Source organism: Hemicordylus capensis, chromosome 13, assembly GCF_027244095.1.
Source record: "Hemicordylus capensis ecotype Gifberg chromosome 13, rHemCap1.1.pri, whole genome shotgun sequence".
Taxonomy (NCBI): Eukaryota; Metazoa; Chordata; class Lepidosauria; order Squamata; family Cordylidae; genus Hemicordylus; species Hemicordylus capensis.
The window spans coordinates 6,307,347-6,332,907 of NC_069669.1; the positions used below are offsets into that span (position 1 = coordinate 6,307,347).

The 25,561-nt window shown below is 47.2% G+C and overlaps 1 protein-coding gene across 5 annotated transcripts in view; it reads left to right on the forward strand.

The window, feature by feature from the left end:
* The window catches only part of SNX29 (sorting nexin 29), a 195,765-nt gene that overhangs the window by 3,656 nt on the left and 166,548 nt on the right, over positions 1-25,561 (forward strand). For all 5 annotated transcript variants that reach the window (XM_053275833.1, XM_053275828.1, XM_053275829.1 and 2 more), the window contains exons 2-9: positions 1,334-1,398; positions 2,869-2,921; positions 10,425-10,549; positions 13,482-13,662; positions 15,493-15,563; positions 16,788-17,036; positions 18,057-18,426; positions 19,755-19,873. In XM_053275833.1, coding sequence (XP_053131808.1) covers positions 1,334-1,398; positions 2,869-2,921; positions 10,425-10,549; positions 13,482-13,662; positions 15,493-15,563; positions 16,788-17,036; positions 18,057-18,426; positions 19,755-19,873 — 1,233 coding nt within the window. The remainder of the gene's footprint in view (positions 1-1,333; positions 1,399-2,868; positions 2,922-10,424; positions 10,550-13,481; positions 13,663-15,492; positions 15,564-16,787; positions 17,037-18,056; positions 18,427-19,754; positions 19,874-25,561) is intronic.

Sequence of the window (25,561 nt, forward strand, 5' to 3'; positions counted from 1 at the left end):
GGAGCTGTAGCTCAGTGGTAGAGCATCTGCTTTGCATGCAAAAGGTTCCAGGTTCATTCCCTGGCAGCATCTCCATGATAGGGCTGAGAGAGACTCCCGCCTGCAACCTTGGAGATGCTGCTGCCAGTATGTGTAGGCAATGCTGAGCTAGATGGACCAAGGGTCTGACTCGGTAGAAGGCAGCTTCTGGTGTTCCTATGTTATAGCCAAAGCTTGCAAGATGGTTTGAGGCTACTTATTTCTGCTTAATATTCGTGAAGCTTAGCACTTCCTTGCTCCAGTGCAGGTGGATCTTTGGACATCTCCCTCTTTGTTTCCAGATATCTCTAGTCTCTCCTCTCATGGTTAATTATTACTTGAGGAACTTGGTGATCCTTTGGACTTAGGATCCCATCTGCCACAGCCCTTGTTTGATTCCTTGGGGATGTGATGATAACAACCGATCTAAAAGGGGATTAGGAACATATGGAGCTGCCTTATGCTGTGTCAGACCCTTGGTCCATCTAGGTCAGTATTGTCTACAACCATCACCGCCCATCACCACACCCCATGGCAGAGAATTCCATAAGTACATGCTGTGTGAAAAAGTACTTCCTTTTGTTGCTCCTAAATCACCTGACAAATTGAAGGTTGCCTCTTATCAGTTTGAGGAGGGATGCAGGCGGCGGGGTGCACATACCATCAGAGTAATGCTCCCTTTTTCTACCCCAAATACAGATGGTGCTAAATAAAGATGAAATGGGGGCAGGGGAGACCCTGATCTGGGATTATAAAACTTCTTTGTCATCCCATGGAGAATTAAATCAGAGAAGTTAACCTGCCCTTGTAAAATCGTTGAATGGATTTTGCGACGTCTAGCTGTCCTTTTGAAAATCTGAATGGGAAATGTATGTCAGGCTATAGAGAGATGCCTTTCTGAGTGTGCCGCGACTGAGTAATGTTCATTGAGTGGATCTTGTTTCATTCAATGGTATTTTTCAAGTTTTCCTGATGGTGACTGTCATACCTTGCCCTCCTTTATGAAAAAGAATGGTTGTGAACTTCCATAGAATTTAGGCATACTTCTGAAGATGAACTGGGTGTGAAAAGGAGAGCTCTTCTTCCCCCTATAATGGGGGAAAACATTTATTTATTTATTTATTTATTTATTTATAATATTTATATACTTCCCAAAACATCCGTCTCTGGGTGTTGCACCAAAAACAGATTGAACAAAATCAGAAATGATTAAAACAATAAGATCATTTAAAACCCAACATTAAAAGTATTAAAATTTTTAATACTTTGAAACGTGTTGAATACATAAAGTCGTTTATGCTTTCTTGAATTCTAGGGTTGCAGAATCATGTTGCCAAAAGACAGTTTCTTCTGGAGAGATTACTGGATGCGGTTAAACAGGTACGAAGTTGGAGCTACACGTAAGAGAGGGAGTTCCCCCACCTATATATTTAATTCTCTTGTGGCCGACCGAGTAGAGAACTGCGTGGGGATGTTTGGCAAGCCCCGCCCCTGCTGCTTGGCTGGGCGGAGGCGCCTGATTGGCCCGGCTGCTGTGAGGAGACTGCGGCGGCAGCGGCAGTGGCAGCAGGCCTAGTCTGGCCGTGGCCGTGGCCGTGGCCGCAGCCTGGGCTGGGAGGAGGCGGGAGGCAGTGGGGCGGACTGGCCCGGGCGGCACCGGCGGGGGTGAGTGGGGAACAGGTGGTAGGGTTAAGTCCCCGTGCCTGTTGCAGCCTGGGGCGGGAGGGAAACACCTTTTGGAGGCTGAGGCGGGAGGGAAACGGGTGGCGGGGCTTCCCTGTTCGCTGCCAGCGAGGAGGAACGGCGGCGGCGGGGCCCTTTTTGGCCGCCTGCTGCCCCGTGAGGAGCAGCCGCGGCACTGGTTGGAGATGTTCTGTGCAGGTGGTGGTGAGGAGGGCAAGAGAGCCTGGGTCTGAAGTGGGCAGGACGGGCAAGAGAGACTGGGGCGGGAGGGAGGGGTGGGGGGAACAGCCGGCCCCAAAGAGCTCACAGAGTTCCCCCATATTTATTTATTTTAATTTATGTTATATACCGCCTGACTCCCAAGGCTTTAGGCGGTTCACAGAAGCTGAGGGGGTCCCAACCTTTTTGAACAAGTGTGCCCCTTCTGTGCTTGTCCTCAGCTCAGGTGCCCCATGGAGATTTTTAGTGCTTCGGTCACTGTCTTACATCCAGATCAAGTTACTCATGAGTATCCCTGCTAAAAATTAATGGGAACAAGTTAGCTGGCTATTTTAACTTCAGTAAGACTGCTTCTGAGTAACCTAATGTGGATGTGAGCCAGTGACTGAAATAGCCTACCTCATAACTGAAACACTTAAGAGTGAATGTGTATACACACACACACACACACACACACACACACACACACACACACACACCACCCACCCACACCCACACCCACACCCACCCATCCATAAAACCACAAATTTATGTGTTACAGTTAGGGAGACAGGCTACTCCAGTCACTGACTCACTTCCCCATTAAGTTGCTCATAAGCAATCTTACTGAAATTAATGGGACAAAACCTGTCCCAATACTCAGTGCTATTTTTCTGAAGCCTTTCAGGCTGAGGGGTGGGGTACACTGACCTTCAGCCAATCGGGGCAGAGGAGGAAGGTCTTCATCCACCCCCTCCCCTTCTGCAGTGGGGACATTGCTAAGGATGCCTTGGCTTCAAGCTGGTGATCCTCGGATGGGGAACAAATAGCGCAGCTGCACTTTGGGAGGCAAGAGGGGTCCAGGAACCCCTGCCCTACAGGAAATGGAATCTCCCTTTCTGAATCTTTTTGCTGTTTGAAGGAGTTTTCTGCAACTCGTCGATTGAATTTAATGTCGTTATCTTACAGTGCCAGATCAGATTTGGAGGAAGAAAAGAGATTGCTTCCGATTTGGACAGCAGGTAAGTTTTAAGGGACATTTATTTTATTTATTCTTTTTAAAACATTTTCTATCCTGCTCTTCCTCCAAGGAGCCCAGAGCGGTGTACTACATACTTGAGTTTCTCCTCACAACAGCCCTGTGAAGTAGGTTAGGCTGAGAGAGACGTGACTGGCCCAGAGTCACCCGTGTGTTCATCCTGTAAGGTGTGCTTCTCAACCAGTGTGCCGGGACGTGCTGTGTGCCCCAGGACACTGGCCAGTGCGCCCCACTCACCCTCTCTCAGTCATCTCCAAAAGCAGGGTGTCGAAACGTCCTGCTTTTGGAGCTGGCTTGCCCCATAATGCACTGGGAAGGATGTATCCCTCCTAGTGCATAAAGGAGCTAACTCGACCCATCATGCAGCAGGAGGGTTGCTGCCCTCCAGGTTCATAAGGGAGCAAGCCAGCTCCAAAGGCAGGGAGTTCCCACTTAGCGCTGTTTGTGTGCAGCAGCAGTGGACAGGAAGATGGACAAATGAGTTCTCGGCCTTGTGTTGGGGCAACGGGAAGAGAAATCTGAAGAGGAGCATAACCAGATGCCTGAAGGGCTGCCACATGGCTGACTTGCTCTCTGCTGTTCCACAGAGCAGGACTAATTTGATGGGCTTATTGACCGGAGGCTAGGTTTCAGCTGAGCATTAGGAGAAACAAGTATGGACCCGCAGCAAAACGCTGGCGTACGTCCCTGGTGTGTGCGCGTGTTACCTGAGCCTGTGCCTAAACATGGTGAAAGTTTTAGGCACCTTTTCCTCTCGGAAGCAGAAGGGGCTGTGACTATCTTGAGCTAGTCTGGTGGTAGCACGCATGACTTGTCCCCTTAGCTAAGCAGAGTCTGCCCTGATTACATATGAATGGGAGACTAGAAGTGTGAGCACTGGAAGAGATTCCCCTCAGGGGATGGAGCCGCTCTGGGAAGAGCATCTAGGTTCCAAGTCCTCTCCCTGGCAGCATCTCCAAGATAGGGCTGAGAGAGATTCCTGCCTGCAACCTTGGAGAAGCCACTGCCTGTCTGTAGACAATACTGAGCTAGATGGACCTGTGGTCTGACTCAGTATATGGCAGCTTCCTATGTTCCTATGAGGGAGTATTCCTCAAGCTGAGAAATTGCTGTTCTTTCTGTCCAAGCCCTTCTTCCCTTTCTTCCCACTGAGTTCCATTAACTCCACCCTCCTGGTTGTCTGTTAACTGCCCTCTGAGTCACCGAACACTCCTCTCCATTGAGTTAGATTGGGGTGGTTTTGAGGATTTTTGCCCCCTTACATTTTTTTGTTCAGATTTCAGACCCTGATGGGGAGGAGAGCTGGCCTTGTGGTAGCAAGCATAGGCTGTCCCCTTTGCTAAGCAGTTTCCACTCTGGTTACATTTGAATGGGAGACTACATGTGTGAGCCCTGGAAGATATTCCCCTTAGGGGATGGGGCCACTCTGGGAACAGCACCTGCATGCTTGTGTGCAGAAGGCTCCAAGTTCCCTCCCTGGCAGCATCTCCAAGATAGGGCTGAGGGAGACTCCTGCCTGCAACCTTAGAGAAACTGCTGCCAGTCTGTGAAGTCAGTACTGAGCTAGATGGACCTATGGCTTGTCTCAGTATATGGCAGCTTCCTATGCTCCTATGACTGTGCAGAGTCTTCAGCTTTGGCCGAAGCTTTAGTAAAGAACACTGTTTTAGAGTTTATTGTTTACAAGGAAGTGGTTATTTCTTATGAATGTATTTCTGGTTGTTTTCTTAGAATGTGGTAACTTGGTGGGGAAGCTTATTATGAGGAATAAAGTCTCAAGCTTATTATGAGGAATAAGAAACTGATGAACTTCCACATTTCTGAGTTCCTCTTCTCTCATTTGGGCCATATTTATAGTGCTTACTAAAGTTAATTTGACTTCTGTCAGGGGATTTCTGACCAGGTCTGTGATTGATAGTGTTAATACGGCTCAGGAGGTGAATGGCATCCTTGGATGAGGATTGATTGATTATGTGCCGTCAAGTCGGAGTCGACTCTTAGCGACCACATAGATAGATTCTCTGCAGGATGAGGGTGAAATATGCCCTTTAACATGTGTAATTGTATTTATTAGGGTGGTGTGTTGTTGTTTTGGTCATTGACCGTAAATAAATGAGTTGGGTGGTGTGTTGGAATCTTTGATTCCGAAAAATGTATACCATCTTCTTGCTGCTCGTGCAACTCGGCGGGTGCAACATAGGATATACTGAGCTATATAGTGAGTCAGACCATAGGTCCATCTAGCTCAGCATTGTCTACACAGACTTGCAGCGGTTTCTCCAAGGTTGCAGGCAGGAGTCGCTCTATCATCCCTATTTTGGAGATGCCAGGGAGGGAACTTGGAACCTGGATGCTCTTCCCAGAGCAGCTCCATCCCCCTAAGGGGAATATCTTACAGGGCTCACACATCAAGTCTCCCATTCATATGCAACCAGGGCGGACCCTGTTAGCTAAGGAGACATCTAAGGGACCGTCTTTGCTATGAATCACACTGCCCATTGAGATCATCTGGAGGGTTTGTCTGCAGTTGCCACCGGCTATCTGGTGGCTACTCAGGGACAGGCCTTCTCTGTTGCTGTCTCTAGGCTTTGGAACACACTTCCTGCTGAAACAAGAGCCTCCCTATCTCTTACAACATTTGAAAGGGCAGTCAGGACCCTTGAAAGGCATTTGTTCACCCAGCCTTTTAATTAGATATTGTTTTAATTGTGTTTCTAATAGTCTTAACATTTCACATTTTAATTGTTGTAATGTTTTAATCTTTTTATCTGTTTTGTATTGTTCTGTTGTAAACCACCCAGAGATGTTTGGGCGGTATATAAGTGTTTTGAATGAATAAATAAATAAAGTCATGCTTGCTACCACCAGATCTGCTCTCCTCTCCCATATAGCTGCCATTTCTGGTGCAGTGGATGGCTTTTCAGAGGAATTGGAGGCCGTGGAGGGGACATCTGGGAACTGCGGTTCCCCATCCCAGCGCTATCCCCATGGGGATAGTACAGGAGTGGACTACACCTCTTTGTGGAGGGAACTGGAGGCTGCAAAGGGGACACCTGGGAACTGTAGTTACTTGCATCTTAAAATTTTATTGGTTTTTACAATAGCTTCACAATCAAATTACATTCATTTATTTAAGTAAATATTGACTTCCCATTTACCTGTCTGCACGGTTCATGTTAACTATACATATAAACCATTGCTGCTATAATTCAAAACATACATACTCCACATTACTACTCGATTTTACCTAACCCAACCTGCTGTTATTACTATATTTCAAATCCTGCTGAAAGGTCCATATTAGAAAAATGATTCTTTAAGTAAAGTAAAAATGGTTCCCAATCTTCTTTGAAACATTTCAATTTTTCATCTCTTATAAGTGCTGTAAGCTTTGCCATCTGAGCATATTCCAAAATTTTTATCAATGATTATTGATACTATTCTAGCTGCTTTGGTTGCATACATAAAATTTTTTAAATTTCTTCTGGAGAACTCTCCTTGAGTTATTCCCAGTAGGAAAGATTCTGGCATTTTAAAAATTTTCTTCAGCTCATTATATATCATATCCCAAAAAAGCCTTTGCCTTCCCGCATGACTACCACTTATGAAAAAAAGTTCCTTCACATTGTCCACATTTCCAACATTTGTTTGAAACATTTTTATACATTATTGCTATTTTTTTCGGTATCAGATACCACCTATACATCATCTTATAATAATTTTCTTTTAAAGTATAACATGCAGTTAACTTTAAATCAGTTTTCCATAATTTTTCCCAAGCAGCCTTTTCTATATTATGACCCACAGCCTGAGCCCATTTTATCATAGTCGTTTTAACCACTTCATCTCTTGTCTCCTCCAAAAGCAGCAACTTATACGTCTTAGAGACTAATCTTTCAACATTTTCACACAGGAAACTGTAGTTCCTCAATCCAGTGCTATCCCTGGGGGATAGTTGTTGTTATTATTTACCACATTTTAATACTGCCTTTCTGCCTTGACAAAGGCACCCAAAGCGGTTTACAAGATTAAAAGAATCAAATTACAGAAGATTAATAAAGCGTGGTTGTCTCAGGCTGTTGGTCTTCTCAGGAGCTGAGGACAAGAGCTCCCTAGCCTGGGTGCCTCCTTTCTTGCCTTCCTTTCAGGGCACATGGGTCTTTCCGTACTCCTGAAAAGGTGGGGTCCTGCCCCGACGGTCCTTATAAGCCAGAGCTGGTCTCTTTGGGGGCCAGTGTTGTGCTCTCCCTTGGCCTGCCTTGCAGAGCCCTCACAGGATAGCACTGGAATGGGAAACTACATTTCCTACACACCCCCTTTGTGGCCTCCAGTGACAACTCTTCTGCTGCCACTACTACCACGGTTTATCAAAGTAGTTTACATAGACAAATAAATAATACACAAATAAGATGGTCCCCTGTCCCCAAATGCCTCACAGTCTAAAACAGAAACATAAGATAATCAGCGGCAGCCACTGGAGGGATGCTGTGCTGGGGTTGGATAGGGCCAGTAGCTCTCCCCCTGCTAAATGGAAGAAAATCACCCCTTTAAAAGGTGTCTCTTGGCTCAGTGAGCAGGGGTAACAGAAAAGCTGCCCCCAGTCCTGGAAATGGCAGGTATTGTGGAGCTGACCATGTCAGGAGTACCTTCCCCCTTGTGCCACTGGGCCAGTGGTCGTGGCAGGGCGTGGACAGGTTAGCACACGTCTGTCAGAATCAGAAATTCCGATGCACAGCCCTAGCATTTACCAAGAGAGGAAAATTATTTTCCGCTACAGCAGTCTTGGTTCAGACAAGGTAAGGATCAGGCTTCTTCCTAAGTTACTGCAGGACTGCAAACCTTTGTCTACACAGCAGAGATCGCAATTTCCTGTTGCCAAGGAAGCAAGGATGTTCCGTGAACTGTGAAAACTGCTGACCTGACAGCTACAATGCCCCCCCCCCCCCGCCCGCCAATAAATCTCCTTTGACTTGCATGTCGTGGGTTGTAATGGAGACACACGCTCTCAAATAACTTCCTGGCTTTGGGTGAATTACTTCGTATGGTTTAAAGCTGTTCTTTATGTTTCTGCCCCATGATCGCTTAGATGAATTGATTTGCTCTGGCATTTTCTTGTTATGGCTAAAATGAATAAAATCTAGCTGAATGGAGCCAGTGCCACTAAAGTTAGTTTGTTATACGGGAGGGAGGGGTTGTGAATTTTGGGAAGAGAGCTGGTCTTGTGGAAGCAAGCATGACTTGTCCCCTTAAGCTAAGCAGGATCCACCCTGGTTGCATACGAAAGGGAGACTAGAAGTGTGAGCGCTGTAAGATCTTCCCCTTAGGGGAGGGAGCTGCTCTTGGAAGAGCATCTAGGCTCCAAGTTCCTTCCCTGGCAGCATCTCCAAGAGAGGGCTGAGAGAGATTCCTGCCTGCAACCTTGGAGAAGCCGCTGCCAGTCTGTGTAGACAATACTGAGCAAGATGGATCTATGGTTTGACTCAGTATATGGCAGCTTCCTATGTTCCTCTGTTCTGACCATTTTAGTGGCTTACGGTGGTGTGTGTTGTCACTGGGTGGGTGAGAATGGTTAGGAACTAGGGATGTGCATGGAACTGGTGGTTCCGCCACTTTGAAGGTGGCGGAGGTCAATCAATCAATCATGCTGGCCTTGGGCTGAAATAAACAAATACAATCAATCAATCAATAGGTCAATCAATCAAAGGTCAAACAGAGGTCTCCCTTTAAGAGCGTGGGAGGGTGCACTCCGATCGGGGTGACAGCGTACCTCCCTGCCGCCCTGTTGCCCTTGTCTTCCAGATATGACCGGAAGTTGCCGATGTGCAGGTGAAGACGAGGGCAACGGTGCGGCAGGGAGATACACTGTCACCCCGATCGGCTTTGCAAAACACAGACGTCCGGGGGGGGGGGGGAAGTGGCGGGAGGGGTAAGTGCACCCTCCCCTGCTCTTAAAGAGAGACCCCTGCCGCCTTCGAGCCTCCCTGCCATGGTTGTGTGCACATCCCTATTGGGAACATAGGAAGCTGCCTTATACTGAATCATTGACATTGGTCCATCTAGCTCCGTATTGTCTACATACACGCAGACTGGCAGCGGCTTCGCCTTTGCAGTCAGGAGCCTCTCCCAGCCATATCTGGAGTTGCCAGGAAGGGAACTTGGAACCTTCTGCATGCAAGTATGAAGATGCTCTTCCCAGAGTGGCCCCATCCCCTGAGGGGAATATCTCTCTGTGTGTTCACACATTGGGCCTCCCTTTCAAATGCAAACTAGGGCAGACCCTGCTTAGCAAAGGGGACAAGTCATGCTCACTCCCACAAGGCCAGCCCTCCTCCCATCCCCCTTACTCCATGGAATCATAGCATGTCATTGTTGGAAGGAAGCCTGGAGGTTTTCTAGTCCAGGGATTCTCAATGTTGGGTGCCCAGATGTCATTGGACTTCAGCTCCCATAATCCCCAGCCCCAGTGAACTTTGGGGATTATGGGAGTTGAAGTCCAATAACATCTGGGGAGAATCCCTGATCTAGTCTGACCCCTCTGTGCAGTGCAAGCTCTTCTCTAGCACCCCTTTCCAGGGTTCCCTCTAACAGGGATTCCCAGATGTTGTTCACTACAACTCCCAGCATCCCCAGCTGCAGTGGCTTTTGGCTGGGGAATCTGGGAGTTGAGGTCAACAACATCTGGGAATCCCTGTTAGAGGGAACCCTATCCCTCTCCGATGACTGTCCGCCCTCGGGTTGGAAACATCCAGTGAAGGAGAGCCCACTACTCTAATACTACAAAGCTGTAATATAATACTAAAAGGCTGCTACCCTCAAAAAGGAGGGTAGCTATAAAATGCTTAAAATTATAAGCGTGTAAAATGTGGAATATATAAAAGGCAAAAACCAGCATCTAAAACATATAAAATAGGAACCCTAAAAATAATTCTATAATCAGCAGCTTAAAACTATGCAGAGCTGATGTAAGGAAATGACCGAGCAATCACGCCCCGGTGGATCTGCCATGCTGCCATGCAGAACTTGGCGGTGTTATGCGTGAAGGCTGGGTCTTCATCCGAGAGCAGCAACCAGGTATAAACGTGGTTTGGGTGCCCAGGGTACTTGTGAAATAGCAGATGGTTTCTAGTACTTGTTTACCATGTGGATTCCAGTTTATTTATGGTACCTGTATACCACTTGTGCATGGGTACGGCTGAAAAGATTTGCTTATGTCGCTTGCAGGTGAGCAGTGGGGCAAAGATCTGAGTCTTTTAATTGCAGTCTTCAGCAGAATTGGGACATGAGTACACCGCCCAGAGCCTCTGGATGGAGCGGTTTCTAAATGTAATAATAAATAAATAATAATAATGAGTGTATAACTTGGCATTGACCTGAGCTAGTTGGCACATACTGCATTCAAAGTTTGTTCCTTGTGTGTGTGTGTGTGTCGTTTTTCACACAGCATTTCGCACAAAATTGCTTGATTTTTTTTCATTTTTTTTGACAGAGTTACGTGCCTTTGTGCTCAGTTTGAATCTGTGCTTCAGCATGGTTTGAAGAGGACCCGGGGACTAGCATTAACGGCGGCAGCAATCAAGCAGGCAGCCGGCTTCTCCAACAAAACGGAAACGGGTAATTCGGGCTCCCGATACGCGTATCTTTCAAGTCACATGTATTCCATCAGGTCTATCTGTGCTTCAACAGCTGGCAGTCGATCTAATTGCAGCAGTGTTGTTGAAATCGAGGACAAATCATGCTTAAGGCTTGCGTATGAGTAATTCAGGACTGAAGAACTGGTTCACTCTCAGAAATCGCAAGTGTACTCTTTAAGATCTGGTAGAGGAAAACTGGGACGCTCTGATCCATTCTTTGTAACAACCCTGTTGTTACATTTCCCACGCAGTAGGAGATGATGCTTTTCAGCATCTTCCTATATCACTGCTCCCCAATATACCGTATTTTACGGACTATAAGACGCTACGGACTATAAGACGCAGCTTAATTTTAATCCAGTTTTTCAGAGTTTTAACATATTAAACTGCTAAAACATATAAGACGCTCCTGAATTTTGGCGGATATTTTTCAAGGAAAAAAGTGAGTCTTATAGTCCATAAAATACGGTAGGTGTTTCCCATAGTCTGGGAAACATACTAGCGGGGATTTTGATGGCGAGGGCCCTTTAATTTGCCGCCTGGCACTGGTGCGGGGGTGGCTGGGCAGTGCAGATTTCCTTGGGAGTTTGAGGTGGTGGTGGGCAGGGAGCGTGGAACTGCTCCCTGGGAAGCCCATGCAGTGCTGGGGGAACCCTTGGGCTTCTGGGATTGGAGTCTTGGAGTGCATTATGCCACTTGATGCAGATCCTAGAAACATAACAGGTTGGGAGCAGACAAGTACATAGGAAGCTGCTAAATCCTGAGTCAGACCACTGGTCTAGCTAGCTCAGTATTGTCTTCACAGAGTGGCAGCGGCTTCTCCAAGGTTGCAGGCAGGAATCTCTCTCAGCCCTCTCTTGGAGATGCTGCCAAGCAGGGAACCTGGAACCTTCTGATGCTCTTCCCAGAGCAGCCCCATCCCATAAGGGGAAGATCTTACAGTGCTCACACTTCTAGTCTCCCATTCAAATGCAACCGGGGCAGACCCTGCTTAGCTAAGGGGACAAGTCATGCTTGCGACCACAAGACCAGCTCTCCTCTCCTTAAAGTAAGGTTGCCTCCTCTTCTCCCCGCCCCCACCCCTGCTATTGTGTGTTTTAACAGCCTGGCATGAGGAAAATTAGGCAGGTAAAGTTTGTTCTATCCGGAAGATTGAGTGATAGGAATGTTTCACCTCAATTGTTATGGGTAGTGACTGTAGGTTCCCCAGCAGGAGCTCCAGGTCTTTTCAGTTTCCATAGCCTTTTAAATTTCTGGGAGTCTGTTTTTAATATTCTGGTTAAAGAACAGGCACTTATCCTTAGAACTGCCTGTTAATTAAAATTTCACTCAAGATCAGCAGCCAGAAATGCACTCCCTTAAGTATGGCTACACTGTGATAATTAAATGGTGGACCAGATGACCTTTAGATGCAGGGCATTAGGTCCGGCAGTAAAAATTGAAATCTTCCGTGATTGGCTGTGAATAGCTTCAAAGCAATTTCCATGCAAGTTGATATAGTGACGGGTTACCAGTTCAACCATCTGGAAAATTAATTCTGTTTTCAGAAATAGTAGGCCAGCAAGTTTTTTGTTATTTTTTTTTTTTTTAAAAAAAAGGAATATAAAACTATTGTGCTTGAACACCCAGTGAGACAGGGTTGAGATTAAAAAGCATGTTATCAAAAAGTTGTTATAGGGGGAATTGTAATAGGGATTGTGAGCTTGGGAAAGGCGATGGGGATAAGGCCATCAGTCAGAGCATCTGCTTTGTGTGCAGAAGGTCTCGGGTTCAGTCCTCGGTAGCATCCCTAGGTAGGGCTGAGAAAGACCCCTGCCCGAAACCTTGGAGACCTGCTGCCAGTCAGTGTAGACCAGTAGTTCCCACCAGGGTTCCTCCAGATGTTGCTGAACTACAACTCCCATTGCCCCCAGCTACAATTTATTGTAGCTGACGATGCTGGGAGTTGTAGTTCAGCCACATTCTGGCTAGGAACCCCTGGTGTAGAGCAGGGATTCTCAACGTTGGGTCCCCAGATGTTGTTGGACTTCAACTCCCATAATCCCCAACCAAAGGCCACTGGGATTGGGGATTATGGGAGTTGAAGTCTAAAAACATCTGGGGACCCAATGTTGAGAACTCCTGGTGTAGACAGTACTGAGCTAGATGGGCCAATGGGTCTGAATCCATATAAGGCCCGTGTCCTGTGTTTCTAGGGGGAACCGCAGCTCAGTGGGAGAACCTCTGCTTGGCATACAGAAGATCCCATGGTTCATTCCCTGGCAGCATCTCCAGGCTGGGCTGGGAAAGACTCCTGCGTTGAAACCTCAGAGCCGCTGCCAGTCTTAGGCCTGCTCAACTTCGGCCCGCCTGCAGATGTTGGCCTACCATAATCCCTGGCTATTGGTCACTGTGGCTAGGGATTATGGGAGTTGTAGTCCAAAAACAGCTGGGGGTCCAAAATTGAGCAGGCTTGGTGTAGACCAGGGATTCTCAGTGTTGAGTCCCCAGATATTTTTGGCCTTGGGTTGGGAATTATGGGAGTTGGAAGTCCAAAAACATCTGGGGACCCAACATTGAGAATCCCTGGTGCAGATAATCTTGAGTTCGATGGACCAAAGGTCTGACTTGGTAGAAGGCAGCTTCCTGTGTTCTTAGTTTTGAGGGTTGGGGTCGTAGCTCATCAGCAGAGCATCTGCTTTGCATGCATAAGGTTCCCAGTTCAATCCCTGGCATTTCCAGAGAGGGCTGAGAGAGACTCCTGCCGGAAAACTATGGGGAGCCACTGTCAGTCCCTGTAGGTGGTGCTGTCCTAGGTGAGCCTGCGGTCTGGCTGGGTATCGGACAGCTTCCTGTGCTTCCAGTGGGTTGGAATTCTTGATTGGTGTAGAAGACAGTACCTTAAGCCCCCTGACAGTATGCATTTCTTTCAGAGCCTGTGTTCTGGTATTACGTGAAAGAAGTTCTTAATAAACATGAACTGCAACGCTTCTACTCGCTGAAGAACATCACGACGGATGTTGGCCGGAGTCGTGCCTGGCTGCGCTGTGCGCTGAATGAGCATTCCTTAGAAAGATACTTCCACATGTTGCTTGCGGACAAGACGCGGCTTAGGTAACTTCCACTGAATGCTTTCATGATGGGTATGTTTGTGTTAAGCCACCTAAAGGCGTAGTGGGGAAATGACTTGTTTAGCAAGCCAGAGGTTGCTGGTTTGAATCCATGCTGGTATGTTCCCCAGACAATGAGAAACACCTATGTTGGGCAGGAATGATATAGGAAGATGCTGAAAGGCATCATTTTCTACTGTGCGGGAAGAGGCAATGGTCAACCCCTCCTGTATACTACCAAAGAAAAACCACAGGGCTCTGTGGGTGCCAGGAGTTGACATTGACTTGATGGCACACTTTACCTTTTTTACGTTTGTGTAATCTGAGAGAGCCTCACGGGGCACCTGAGACGGCAGGAATTGACTCAAATGTCTAAGTCCAAACTGCATGTTAACTCAAACTGACTAATTTCTCATATGGTGTGTTGACCATCCTTTAAAGCTTTCAGGATTCTAGGCATTAGTATTACACCTCCTCTTAGTTAGCTGGGTGTGTTTTAGGTTTGTTATATAAACTGGTTTGCTCCTACTGCACCGGATGCCTGACATTTTAGTGGTTAGAGCAGTGGGTCCCAACCAGGGTTCCTCCTGATGTGGCTGAACTACAATAAATTGTCGCTGGGGATGATGGGAGTTGTAGTTCAGCAAGTCTGGAGAACCCTGGTTGGGAACCACTAGGTTAGAGGGTTGGATGAGGACTGGCGAGACCCGAGTTCAAATTCCTGTTAAGCCACAAAACCTACTGGGCGACTCGGGGCCGGTCACTTCTCTCTCTTAGCCTCACCTACCTCACAGGGTTGTTGTGAGGATCAACATAATCATGTACACTGTTCTGGGCTCCTTCTAGGCTGAGAAGAATGGGATGTAAATGAATGTAAACATCTTCTCCAGCTCCACTCACCCCCTGCTCAGATTGCTAGATGCCCCTGTCAAGATTCCAAATGCAAGAGTTCTCCAGTTTGCGTCTCCAGACTTACCATCTCCAGCCACCATGGCCATTCCTGCTGGGGATGGCAGTCCAACACCATCTAGGCACCCAAGTTCCATAGGAACATAGGAAGTTGCCTTCTGCTGAGTCAGGCCCTTGGTCCATCTAGCTCAGTATTGCCTACTCTGACTGGCAACAGCTTTTTCAAGGTTGCAGGCAGGAATCTCTTTCAGCCCTATCTGGAGATGGCAGGGAGGGAACTTGAAACCTTCTGCAGGGAAGCAGGTAGGTTTGCTTCCCAGAGCGGCTCCATCCCCTAAGGCAAGGCTGCTCAACTTCAGCCCTCCTGCAGATGTTGGCCTACAACTCCTCTAATCCCTGACTGTTGGTCATCGTGGCTGGGGATTATGGGAGTTGTAGTCCAAAAACAGCTCGGGGGGCAAAGTTGAGCAGGCCTGCCCTAGTGAACCACTAGAGGAGGAATATAGAGAGGAATACAGTATCTTATAGTGCTGACACACATAGTCTCCCATTCAAATCCAAACCAGGTTGCATATGAATGAGAGATTCCATGTGTGAGCACTGGAAGATCTTCCCCTCAGGGGATGGGGCCACTCTGGGAAAAGCATCTGCATGCTTGCATGCTGAAGGTTACATATTCCCTCCCTGGCAGCATCTCCAAGATAGGGCTGAGAGAGACTCCTGCCTGCAACTTTGGAGAAGCCTCTACCAGTCTGTGAAGACAATACTGAGCTAGATAGACCAGTGGTCTGACTCGGTATATGGCAGCTTCCTATGTTCCCAGCTTTCTTTTTGTTGTGAGAGTATGGCAGCAATTTTGATATTCCAGTCTTCAACAAGTAAAGCAAAAGCTTGACTGTGATTCCTTTCTCTTCCCCGTGTATAGTGTCTTCTATGAAGACTGGTCCTTCATGATAGACGAAGAACGCTCTAGTATGATCCCCACCATGGCAGCTGGTGAGCATCATCCAGTGTTCTGGTACAACTTATGCCTAACTTTTGATAAGGGATAGCTGTTGGGAGGAATGTTTTTACTGCCTTGCCAATCTCTATAGGAAGTGTTGGATTAACCTTGTTAATATGGTGATCGTTGAATTAGCAGTTGTTCTCTGGGTGGAGGCACATTTTTACTGTGGCTTGTGTGCTGAGCTGTTCTGTTTTGCTTTTTTATTTCAATGTTAAAACTCACTGCCTTGAATTGTAATATATATTAATATAATACAATGTCAAATAGAATAGAATACATAATAAATATAATGCCATATATAATATGATATAATCAAGGATAAGAAAAATGAAATTAGAAAAAAGGAAGAAAACCCATAAAAATCCCATGATCATTAACATAATATGATTTTTAAACCTGATATTAAATTTTAATTTTTTAAATTTGTGTTAACGGTTGATTTTAAAATTTGTAGAGGTTTTAATTGTGTCACCTTAGGTGGTGCAGCGCAGAGATGCTTGACTAACAAGCAGAAGGTTGCCAGTTTGAATCCCCGCTGCTACTATATTGGGCAGCCGCGATGTAGGAAGATGCTGAAAGGCATCATCTCACACTGTGTGGGAGGAGGCCGTGGTAAACCCCTCCTGTATTCTACCAAAGAAAACCACAGGGCTCTCTGGGTACCAGGAGTCGGAATCAACTTGATGGCACACTTTACCTTTATCTTTCTTTTTAGAGGCTTTAATTAGTTGTGAACTCCCCTTGAGACCTTGGTTACCAGTTATATAAAAATGTGCTAAATAAATATGCACATATTTAAAAGATCACAAACCCACCACCTTCTTCTGAAGATGTACTTCTTCAAAGCATGAACAATTCATTCAAATTAGACCAAATTGCTGAACATTCCTCTTCTTTACTCCCTTTTTCAGAGGGTATATTTCTTCAAAGCATGAACAATTCATTACAACTGAATTGGAAATCACTGAAAATTCCTTCTTTTTACCATCCTGTTGTGGGGGGAAAAGCAGTTCAGATGATAAGGAACACCTATCAGTTATCTAAAGTTGCTATTCAGGGGTAAATTTGTCCTTCCAGTACAGTATAATAATCCTTTTTGTAGTTTCCCATGTATGCAGAATCCATAATTCTTGATATGATGATAAACTCCATGCCCTGAGGGTGTTGTAGACTGAGTTATGCTTCATCACGGCTCTCTCTGGCTTTACCTAAAGGGCTGAACTCCATTCTTTTTGCAATCAACATCGATAACAACGATTTAAATGGGCAAAACAAATGCCCGCCCACCGTATCCGACCTCCTCAAAGAATCCACGCAGAATGTCACCTCCATGTTGAAGGAATCTACCCAGGGGGTTAGCAGCCTTCTCAGGGAAATCACAGCCTCTTCTCCTGTTTCCATTTTGATCAAATCTGACCAAGATGCCGACCCATTGCCAGTTCTGTCGAAGAGCGTTAGTGGTGGTGAGTGCTACTGAGATGATTACGATCATAAAAAGCGAAGCTTGTGTATCAGAGAGAACGGGCTTGGATAGATGGAGGCTGTTACCTTGGAGGAATTGAAGTGCTGATGAAGCAGCAGTGTCTTCTGGACATTATCTTCTCTATGTGGGTTTTTTTTTTTTTTTGTGGCATAGAAGACACACTCACGCTGCCTCTGATTTGGAGTTCTTCCTGTCCCTTTAAACCCAGCACTGTGTTCACTCATGCACCCCAAACTGCACTTTTAAATCTTAATGGCTTTAAAATGTGGCTTGTCAGGGCGAGATGCTGTGGTGATAGCTGGCAATCTCCCTGGGCCTGTTCATTTGTTACTTTCTGGGGAGGAAACCTAACTCCGTATGGGCCAGTCCGGACAACTTGTAAGAATGGTCTTCTTTGCTAAGCAGGATCTGCTTTTGTTTGTGTTTGGATGGGAGTCCACATGTGAGTCATGTAAGACAGGGTTTCTTAACCTTGGGCCTCCAGATGTTGTTGGACTACAACTCCCATAATCCCCAAGCAAAAACCATTGCTGCTGAGGATTCTGGGAGTTGTAGTCCAACAACATCTGGGGGCCCAAGGTTAAGAAACCCTGCTGTAAGATATTTCCCGTAAGAGTGGGGACCATAGTTCAGTGGAAGAGGATCTGCTTGCATGTAGAAGTTTTTAATCCCTGGCTGCATCTCCAGGTAGGACTGGGAAAGGTTCAGTGTAGCTGAACCATATAAGCTGTGTCCATTCATATAAGCCAGGGGTTCCCAACCTGGGGTACTCGGGATGTTGCTGAACTACAACTCCCATCATCCCCAGCCACCATCAGTTGTAGCTGGAGATGATGGGAGTTGTAGTTCAGCAACATCTGGAGGTTAAAAACAATCCAAGGTATTGGATATTCTATATATTTTATATTATATATTTTCGAATCCAAGGTATTGGATTATATCCAAATACAGGCTGATATAAGCTCATTTTCCCCCATTTTTGTCTCTTGGTATCCTCCAGATCTAAAATGCAGGAAAGAGCGAATGGCAAAGAAAAAGAAGAAAGTCACAAACATCATTTCGTTTGACGACGAACAGAACTTGGGGGACATCTTAAGGGCCACGGCTGCAGAGGATTGCTCCGAAGAGAACCTGGGCAGGTCTCCTGCCTTCGTCGTTGCGCCTCCCTTGGAAGCCCTGTTGGCGAAGCGGCATGGGAGCCAGAGGGTGCCTTTGCTGAAAAACGACTCCAGATATCTCAATGGGGACAGCTCCTTCCAGAAGCTGGATGTGAAAAGCATCGATGACGAAGACGTGGATGAAAATGAGGAGGGCTTTAGCAAAACGCTAGGACACCACAACGTGGCGGAGGACACAGACTCTGGCGGAAGGTGAGTACTGTATCCGGAAAGGCCCAAGAGCAGAATGTTGCCCTTGATGTTCCCTGCGACAACGATTTTCAGATGGCGTCGACTACATCTCCCAGCATCCCCAGCTGCAATGGCCTCTGTAAAGTGTGCCGTCGAGTCGGTGTCGACTCCTGGTGCCCACAGAGCCCTGTGGTTGTCTTTGGTGGAATACAGGAGGGGTTCACCATTGCCATCTCCTGCGCAGTCTGAGATAATGCCTTTCCGCATCGCCCTATATCAGTGCTGCCCGATACAGGTGTTTCCCATAATCTGGGAATATACTCATGCATTCCCATAGTCTTGGAAACATACCAATGGAAATTCGAACCAGCAACATCTGGCTTGCTAGTCAAGTCATTTCCCCGCTGCGCCATTAGCTGGCCTGGTCTTCTGCATGAATTTTCCTTTTTGCTGGGTCTACCTTGGTTTGTATTTGGATGGTAGACCGCATGCAAGTGCTGTAAGGTATTCCCCTTAGGGGATGGGGCTGTAGCTCAGTGGTAGAGTATCTGCTTTGCATGCAGAAGGTCCCAGGTTCAATCCCTGGATAGTATCTCCAGGTAGGGCTGGGAGAGGCTCCTGCCTGAAGCTTTGGAGAGTCGCTGCCAGCCAGTGTACTCACCTAGAAGGACCAATGGTCTGACTTAGTGGAAGGCAGCTTCCTGTATAACAGAGATTCTCAACGTTGGGTCGCCAGACCATAATCCCCAACCAAAGGCTGCTGGGGATTATGGGAGTTGCAGTCCAATAACATCTGGGGACCCAACGTTGAGAATCCCTGCTATATAACATCTGGGAATTCCTGCTACAGGGAACCCTCTTTGCCGTGTTCCTGTGCTCCTCTGATAGGTATCTGCAGACCAAAGGGCCCCAGGTGCAAGTGTTGCTTCTGGCTTTCGTCTTCTGGAAACTGTCTTCGCAGCAGTCTGAAAAAGACAGCAGACTTCTGTCTAGCTTGTCCAGTTCGCATGAATATACGCATGCATTCTGGAGCTCTTTGGAAAATGTACAGGGCCAAATCAGTGGGCATAGTTCAGCCTTGCTGCTAATTGCTTCCGGCGGAAAAGGCAAGCTTGCCTCTCCAACTGTTGCTGGGCTACAACTTCCAAAATGGCTCTTATGTTCTTATGTACACTTCTCTGGGCTCCTTGGAGGAAGAACTGGATATAAATGTAAACATAAAATAAATAAAATAGAGAGAGCGTGTGCCTGCCATTTGGATGCTCTTGCCAAGTAGGCGAGTGGAAAAGCAAACTGGTGTAGCTAACCTGGTACATCTGTTGTCTTCATCTTCCTCCCCCATTATTTAGACCGTCTGAGGGTGTCGTGAGCAGTTCGCTGGATTGTTCTTGGTCTCCTCTCCAAGTCCTGAACACCGATTCTGATGTGTTGTTCCCGGTCGGTGCCGTAGGCCCGTTCTCCCAGAATGGTGGGTATTTATCAATGAGCACGTCTGTGGTCACACTTGCTGAGGTGGTGGTGGGGAAAAGCCAATACGGGTGGCAGAAATGCACGGAAGAAAGGTTTGATTATAAAGCAGAAGGTTTGGTTCCTTCGGGAACCAGCATTCCTGTGAATGCAGGACCATACTTTGTTTTGAGTCTGAAGTTCCCTTCTCTGCCCCGTTGCTGTGAATTGTTTGGTTTTTGCCTTCTTTGAGGTTTGTCGAGTAATTTGATGAATCGATAGTGCTGTGTTGTTTTTGTGGAAGATGAGAAAACAAGAAGACAGAGGTTTCCGTTCTCTCGCACGTTGATGGTGCAAGAGTTGACTTTTCCAGCTTGAGGATGAGAAAGGGAGGGCAGCAATCTCTCAAGCAAATGATCTCTCTGTGTTAGTTTGTTTGATTTATTTAAAATATTTATATCCCACCCCTCCAGTCCAATACTGCCCTAGGCGGCTCACAACAGTAAAAGAGTGCAAGTAATACTGTATACAATTTAACACAATAAAATCCAGTGTAGAATAAAAATTATTAATACCAACCCAATTAATAACCAGTCGGGCTGGGTTTTTATGTTGAGTTCCTGGAACCTTTAATATGTGATGGCATCTTATCCATTAACCATGAGCTCCTATGAGTGTAGAATAAATGTCAAATCATCTGAAAGACAGATTTGCTTGCTTTCATTGTTGTTTTTTTTTTTTAAAAAAACCCTTTTCTCACTCATGCTTCCGATGGAGAAAGCTGTTGCTTAACAGAACGTGTGCAATAAGCCAGTGGTGTGGAAGAATGCCCCCGGGCAGGTTCAGACCTAACGTGGAAACTGAGGTTCATGTGACCTCCCTCGGCCCCCAAAGCACATGCCACCCCCCTGCCACCACCAAATCACCACCTGATTTTCTGAAGCCTGTCAGTCAGACTGAGGGGATAGGGTACGCTGAGCTTCAGCATGTAGCCAGCCAATCGGGAGCAGAGGAGGTGCGTCTTCACCTCCTCCCTCCTCTTCTGCAGTGGGCACATCACTGAGGATGTGTCAGCTTCAAGTCAGTGATCCTCAGGTGAGGGACAAATTGCTTGGCTGCAGCGTGGGGAGGCAGAAGGGCTCTGAGTACCCCCGGGAGTCTTTCAAGGGGTACTAGCCCTTCTAGGGGTACTAATAGCCCCGGTTGGGAACCCCTGCCCTAGAACAAGCAGGAGAGCTGGTTTGATGGCAGCGAGTAAGATATTCTCCTTAGGGGGTGGGACCCTAGGTCAATGAAAGCGCATCTGCTTTGTATGTCGGTCCCAGATTGAATCCCTGGCAGTGTCTCCAGATAGGACTGGGAAAGACTCCTGCCTGAAACCTTGGAGAGCTGCTGCCAGTCAGTGTAGACAATACTAAACTGCGTGGGCCAGTGGTCTATATAGCTTCCTATGTTCCTAAGTAGGTGGGCCTGTGTGTGGGGATTGAGGTGGAGGGGTGCTCTCAGGGCTGAGGGAGGTTGCTCGAACCTCAGGATCTGTGTTGCATCCACTGTCTGCACTTTCCCGAAGTCACCCGTGCTCTTAGGAACATACGAAGCTTCCTTCTACCTAGTCAGACCCTTGGTCCACCTAGCGCAGTACTGTGTACACAGACTAGCAGCGGCTTCTCCAAGGTTGCAGGCAGGAGTCTCTCTCAGCCCTATCTTGGAGATGCTGCCAGGGAGGGAACTGGGAACCTTCTGCCTGCAAGCAGAATGCAAGATGCTCTTCTTAGAGCGGCTCCATCCCCCAAGAAGGGGAATATCTTGCAGTGCTCAGACATGTGGTCTCCCATTCACATGCAAACCGGGGCAGACCCTGCTTAGCCAAGGGGACCACTCACGCTTGCTTGTGCATTTCCGCTGGAGAACCCCCGCCCTGCTGCATTGCACTCCTTGCCTCTTCTCTCTTGACAGGGCTTATAAGGGTTAACTGCTCTGTGCAAGCTGACCACCTAGGAGCTTACTCTAACATGGTGGGAAATGTGGGAAGGCTTACACACCATCCATCAAAGCCTCTTTAACAAAGCCATTTCCAAATGCCAAATTGCACGCATACCTTCCTGCTGAAGTTAAAGGCCGAGAAGATTAATGTGGCTACACAATTCATTCTGGGGGAAAGAAGTTCAGACAAATTAACAGTTGGGTGGAACCCTAGGTGTCCCGCTGTGTGTTCTGCGGGGAGGAGGAAGAGCAAAATAAAGCTATTCAAGCACAGGGACTTAGCAAGCTGCCTACTGAGTCAGACCATTGGTCAGTCTTGCTCAGGATTGTTGACATTGACTGGCAGCAGCTCTCCAAGGGTTCGGGCAGGCATCTTTCCCAGCCCTGCCTGGAGATGGTACCAGTGAGTTCTGCATGCAAAGCAGATGCTCTAATACTGCGCTGACTTGCCCCATATTCCACTTAGGAAGCTGCCTTACACTGAGTCAGACCTTGGTCCATCTAGCTCATTATTGTCAACACTGACTGGCAGCAGCTCTCCAAAGGTTCCCAGCCCTGCCTGGAGACGCTGCCAGGAATTGAACCTGGGACCTTCTGCTTGCAAAGCAGATCCTCTGCCACTGAGCAACAGTCCAATCCCCTAAGGCAGGGCTTCCCAATAGGGGGTACGACTTCCCCTGGGGATACTTGAAGGGTTCTCAAGAGGCACTCAGCACCATCCTGCTTCCCGGCCCTGCAGCCGCGCTATTTGTTCCCCATTGGAGGATCACTGGCTTGAAGCTGACGCGGCCTCAGCGATGTGTCTGTGGGGATTGAGGATGTGGAGGGAGGAGGGTGAAGAGACTCCTCCTCTGCTCCTGATTGGCTGGCTACATGCTGAAGCTCAGCATATCCCTCCCCCCAGCCTGACTGACAGTCTTTAGAAAAAAAACGCTGAGTAGTCCCTTTGAAGTAATTTCAATGTGAGTACTCATGAGTAACGTAGTCTGGATGTAAACTAGTGACTGGAGTGTATGTGTGTTCTCCCTCTCCCCCCATCACTGTCACTCTTTAAAAAAAAAAAATCCCTATGGGGTACCTGAGGGGTGCACTTGTGAAAAATAGACTGGGAACCCCATTCCCTAAGGAGAATACCTTGCAGTGCTCACATGTACTCGCCCATACAAATGCAAACCAAGGCAAACCCTGCTTAGCAAAAGGGACCTTTCATGCTGGCTACTGCCAGACGAGCCCTCTTTCAAGTTGCTTTGTTCCTCTGGTGCGCATGAGGGGTAGCCTTAAGGGTCAGGCCTCGCCATTTCTTTCCTCAGCGTTCTTGAACCGCAAACATGCGAATCCCGAGGTCAGGGAAACAATGATAAATGGAACATTCCTTCGAGGTTCCGAGAAGACTGGCGTGCAGTTTGAACACGGCCTCTGGAAACGCATGGCTGGACGTTCCTGTCCCGCTGAATGCCCAAGCGGAAAAGTGTGCCTCTTCAAAACCTGGCTGCGTGAGAGAACACCATCAATCACCCATCCCACAGATGCGTTCTTGTTGGCTCTCAGTCTCTCTTTCCAATTCTCACGTTCTCTTTTTTTTCCCTTCCTTGTGTCTCAGGAGTATGATTAATGACAGCATGTGGCAAAGTCATGAGGCAAGGACTTGTCTTTAATTGAGTCACAACGTTGGCTTAAGAGGAGACTAGGGATGTGCAGAATGTTCCGAGCTCGGAACGGGCTGTTTCGAGTGTTCCGAGCTCAGAACAGAATGACCTCATTTGGAGTCGGAGTGTTTCAAGTGTTCCGAGCGCCTTGAGGGTGGCAGGAGGTATCTTTTGAAATCATTACCTTGTTACCACTGGCACTGTGAGCAGCAGCGCCCTGCCCGGCATCTCGCACCAAGGCTTCTCCACCTACGGTGCTCTTCTATCCATGCATGGCTTTTGTGCCTGCACAGAGGTAAGAAGAATGCCATAGGTGGGGCAGCCTCGGTGTGAGGTGTTTGGCAGGGCGCTGCTGCTCACAGGTGCCAGTGGTAACCAGGCAGTGATTTTGACGACAAATATTTATATACCGCTTTTCAACAAAAGTTTCCGAAGTGGTTCACATAAATAAATAAATAAATAATTTACATAGGAAACTGCCATATACTGAGTCAGACCATTGCTCTATTTAGCTCAGTATGGTCTTCACAGACTGGCAGCGGCTTCTCCACGGTTGCAGGCAGGAGTTTCTCTCAGCTCTCTGTTGGAGATGCCAGGGAGGGAACTTGGAACCTAGATGCTCTTCCCAGAGCAGCTCCATCCCTGAGGGGAATATCTTACAGTGCTCACACATCAATTTTACTATTCATATTCAACCAGAGCAATACTCAGTTATTTATTTGTTTATTTAGTACATTTATATACCACCTCATATTTTAAAAAGTCCGTGGGCGGTTCACAATATAAAACCATTAACATAACTGAAACGATTAAAAATACAATAAAAATACAATAAAAACTCTAAAACCAAAGCTTTAAAACTATAAACTAAAAGTCTGACTAAACAGGTATGTTTTTAGGTCCTTAGGGGAAACTCTAATTTCATTAGGAAGTGCGTTCTAGAGTCCCAGTGCAACGAAACAGCCCGGTTTCAAGTTGCCACCAGCTGAGGCGGTGGCAACCGCAACTTTTCGCCCACAGATGATCTTAAGAGGTGTTGGAGTTGATGAAGAAGAAGGTGCTCTCTTAAATACCTCAGACCCATGCTTTTTTTAAATAAAAGATGGCTCCCTGTCCCTGAGTGGCTCTCAATCTAAAAAGAAACATAAGATAGACACCAGCAACAGTCACTGGAGAGATACTGTGCTGTGGGTGGATAGGGCCAGTATCTATCTTTAAAAGTACCTCCTGCCTCCTCTCACCACCCCCTTCCTCTGGCTACTCTCACGGTGCTGGGAACGCTCAAAATATTCCAAGCATTCCAAACTTGTTCCTTTGGAACAACCAGCTCAACAGGTTGTTCCAACATAACGTTTTGGGGCATTTGCATTCCATTCCAAGCTCGGAACAGAACGCAAATCCCCTTCCGTGCATATCCCTAGAGGAGACCAGAAGTTGGTCCCCCAGCCAGATACTTCTAGGAAGCCCCAAGCAGAGGAAGACAGCAGTGGGTTGGTTCAGATCTCATGTGGACAGGGAGAACTACAGGGCGAGTGGGTGCCCCCAAATATTTCCCACTGCCCCCTTCCCCATCGACCTGAATGGAACTTTGAAGCAAAGTGTCAGACAATACAGTTATAGTCCATTATAGTCCTATAGCTTGAATGAATTAGTTTCAAAGATCTCCATTGTTCAAAAGAAGCCTCATTCACTTAGCCCTCCACCCCAGAACAAGCAGCAGAAGCTCATGCGAGACTCCTCCCGCCTCCCAGGACCCATGCCAACCCCTTCTTGGCCAGGAATTGGGCTGGCTGAGACCGTGTGTGTGTGTGCGCGCAGGGCCATCTCTTCTGCAGATTTCAACTGGCCTTACTCCCCACCCCTGTGGTCACACTTGCTGAGGAGGTTTGAAATCTTGCTTGGTTTATAGAGACTTCTGTGAACCTTGGAACCCCCAGCCTTCGTTAGATGCTAAGGACACTTTTTTTTAAAACTTCTGTCCATGTTACAGTGCTTCAAGGAAGTGTCAAGACATATCAGGTCTTAGTATATCTTGAGATGTCCTAGATAGGCTCAAAATTCAGGTGCCTGGGAGCCAGTTG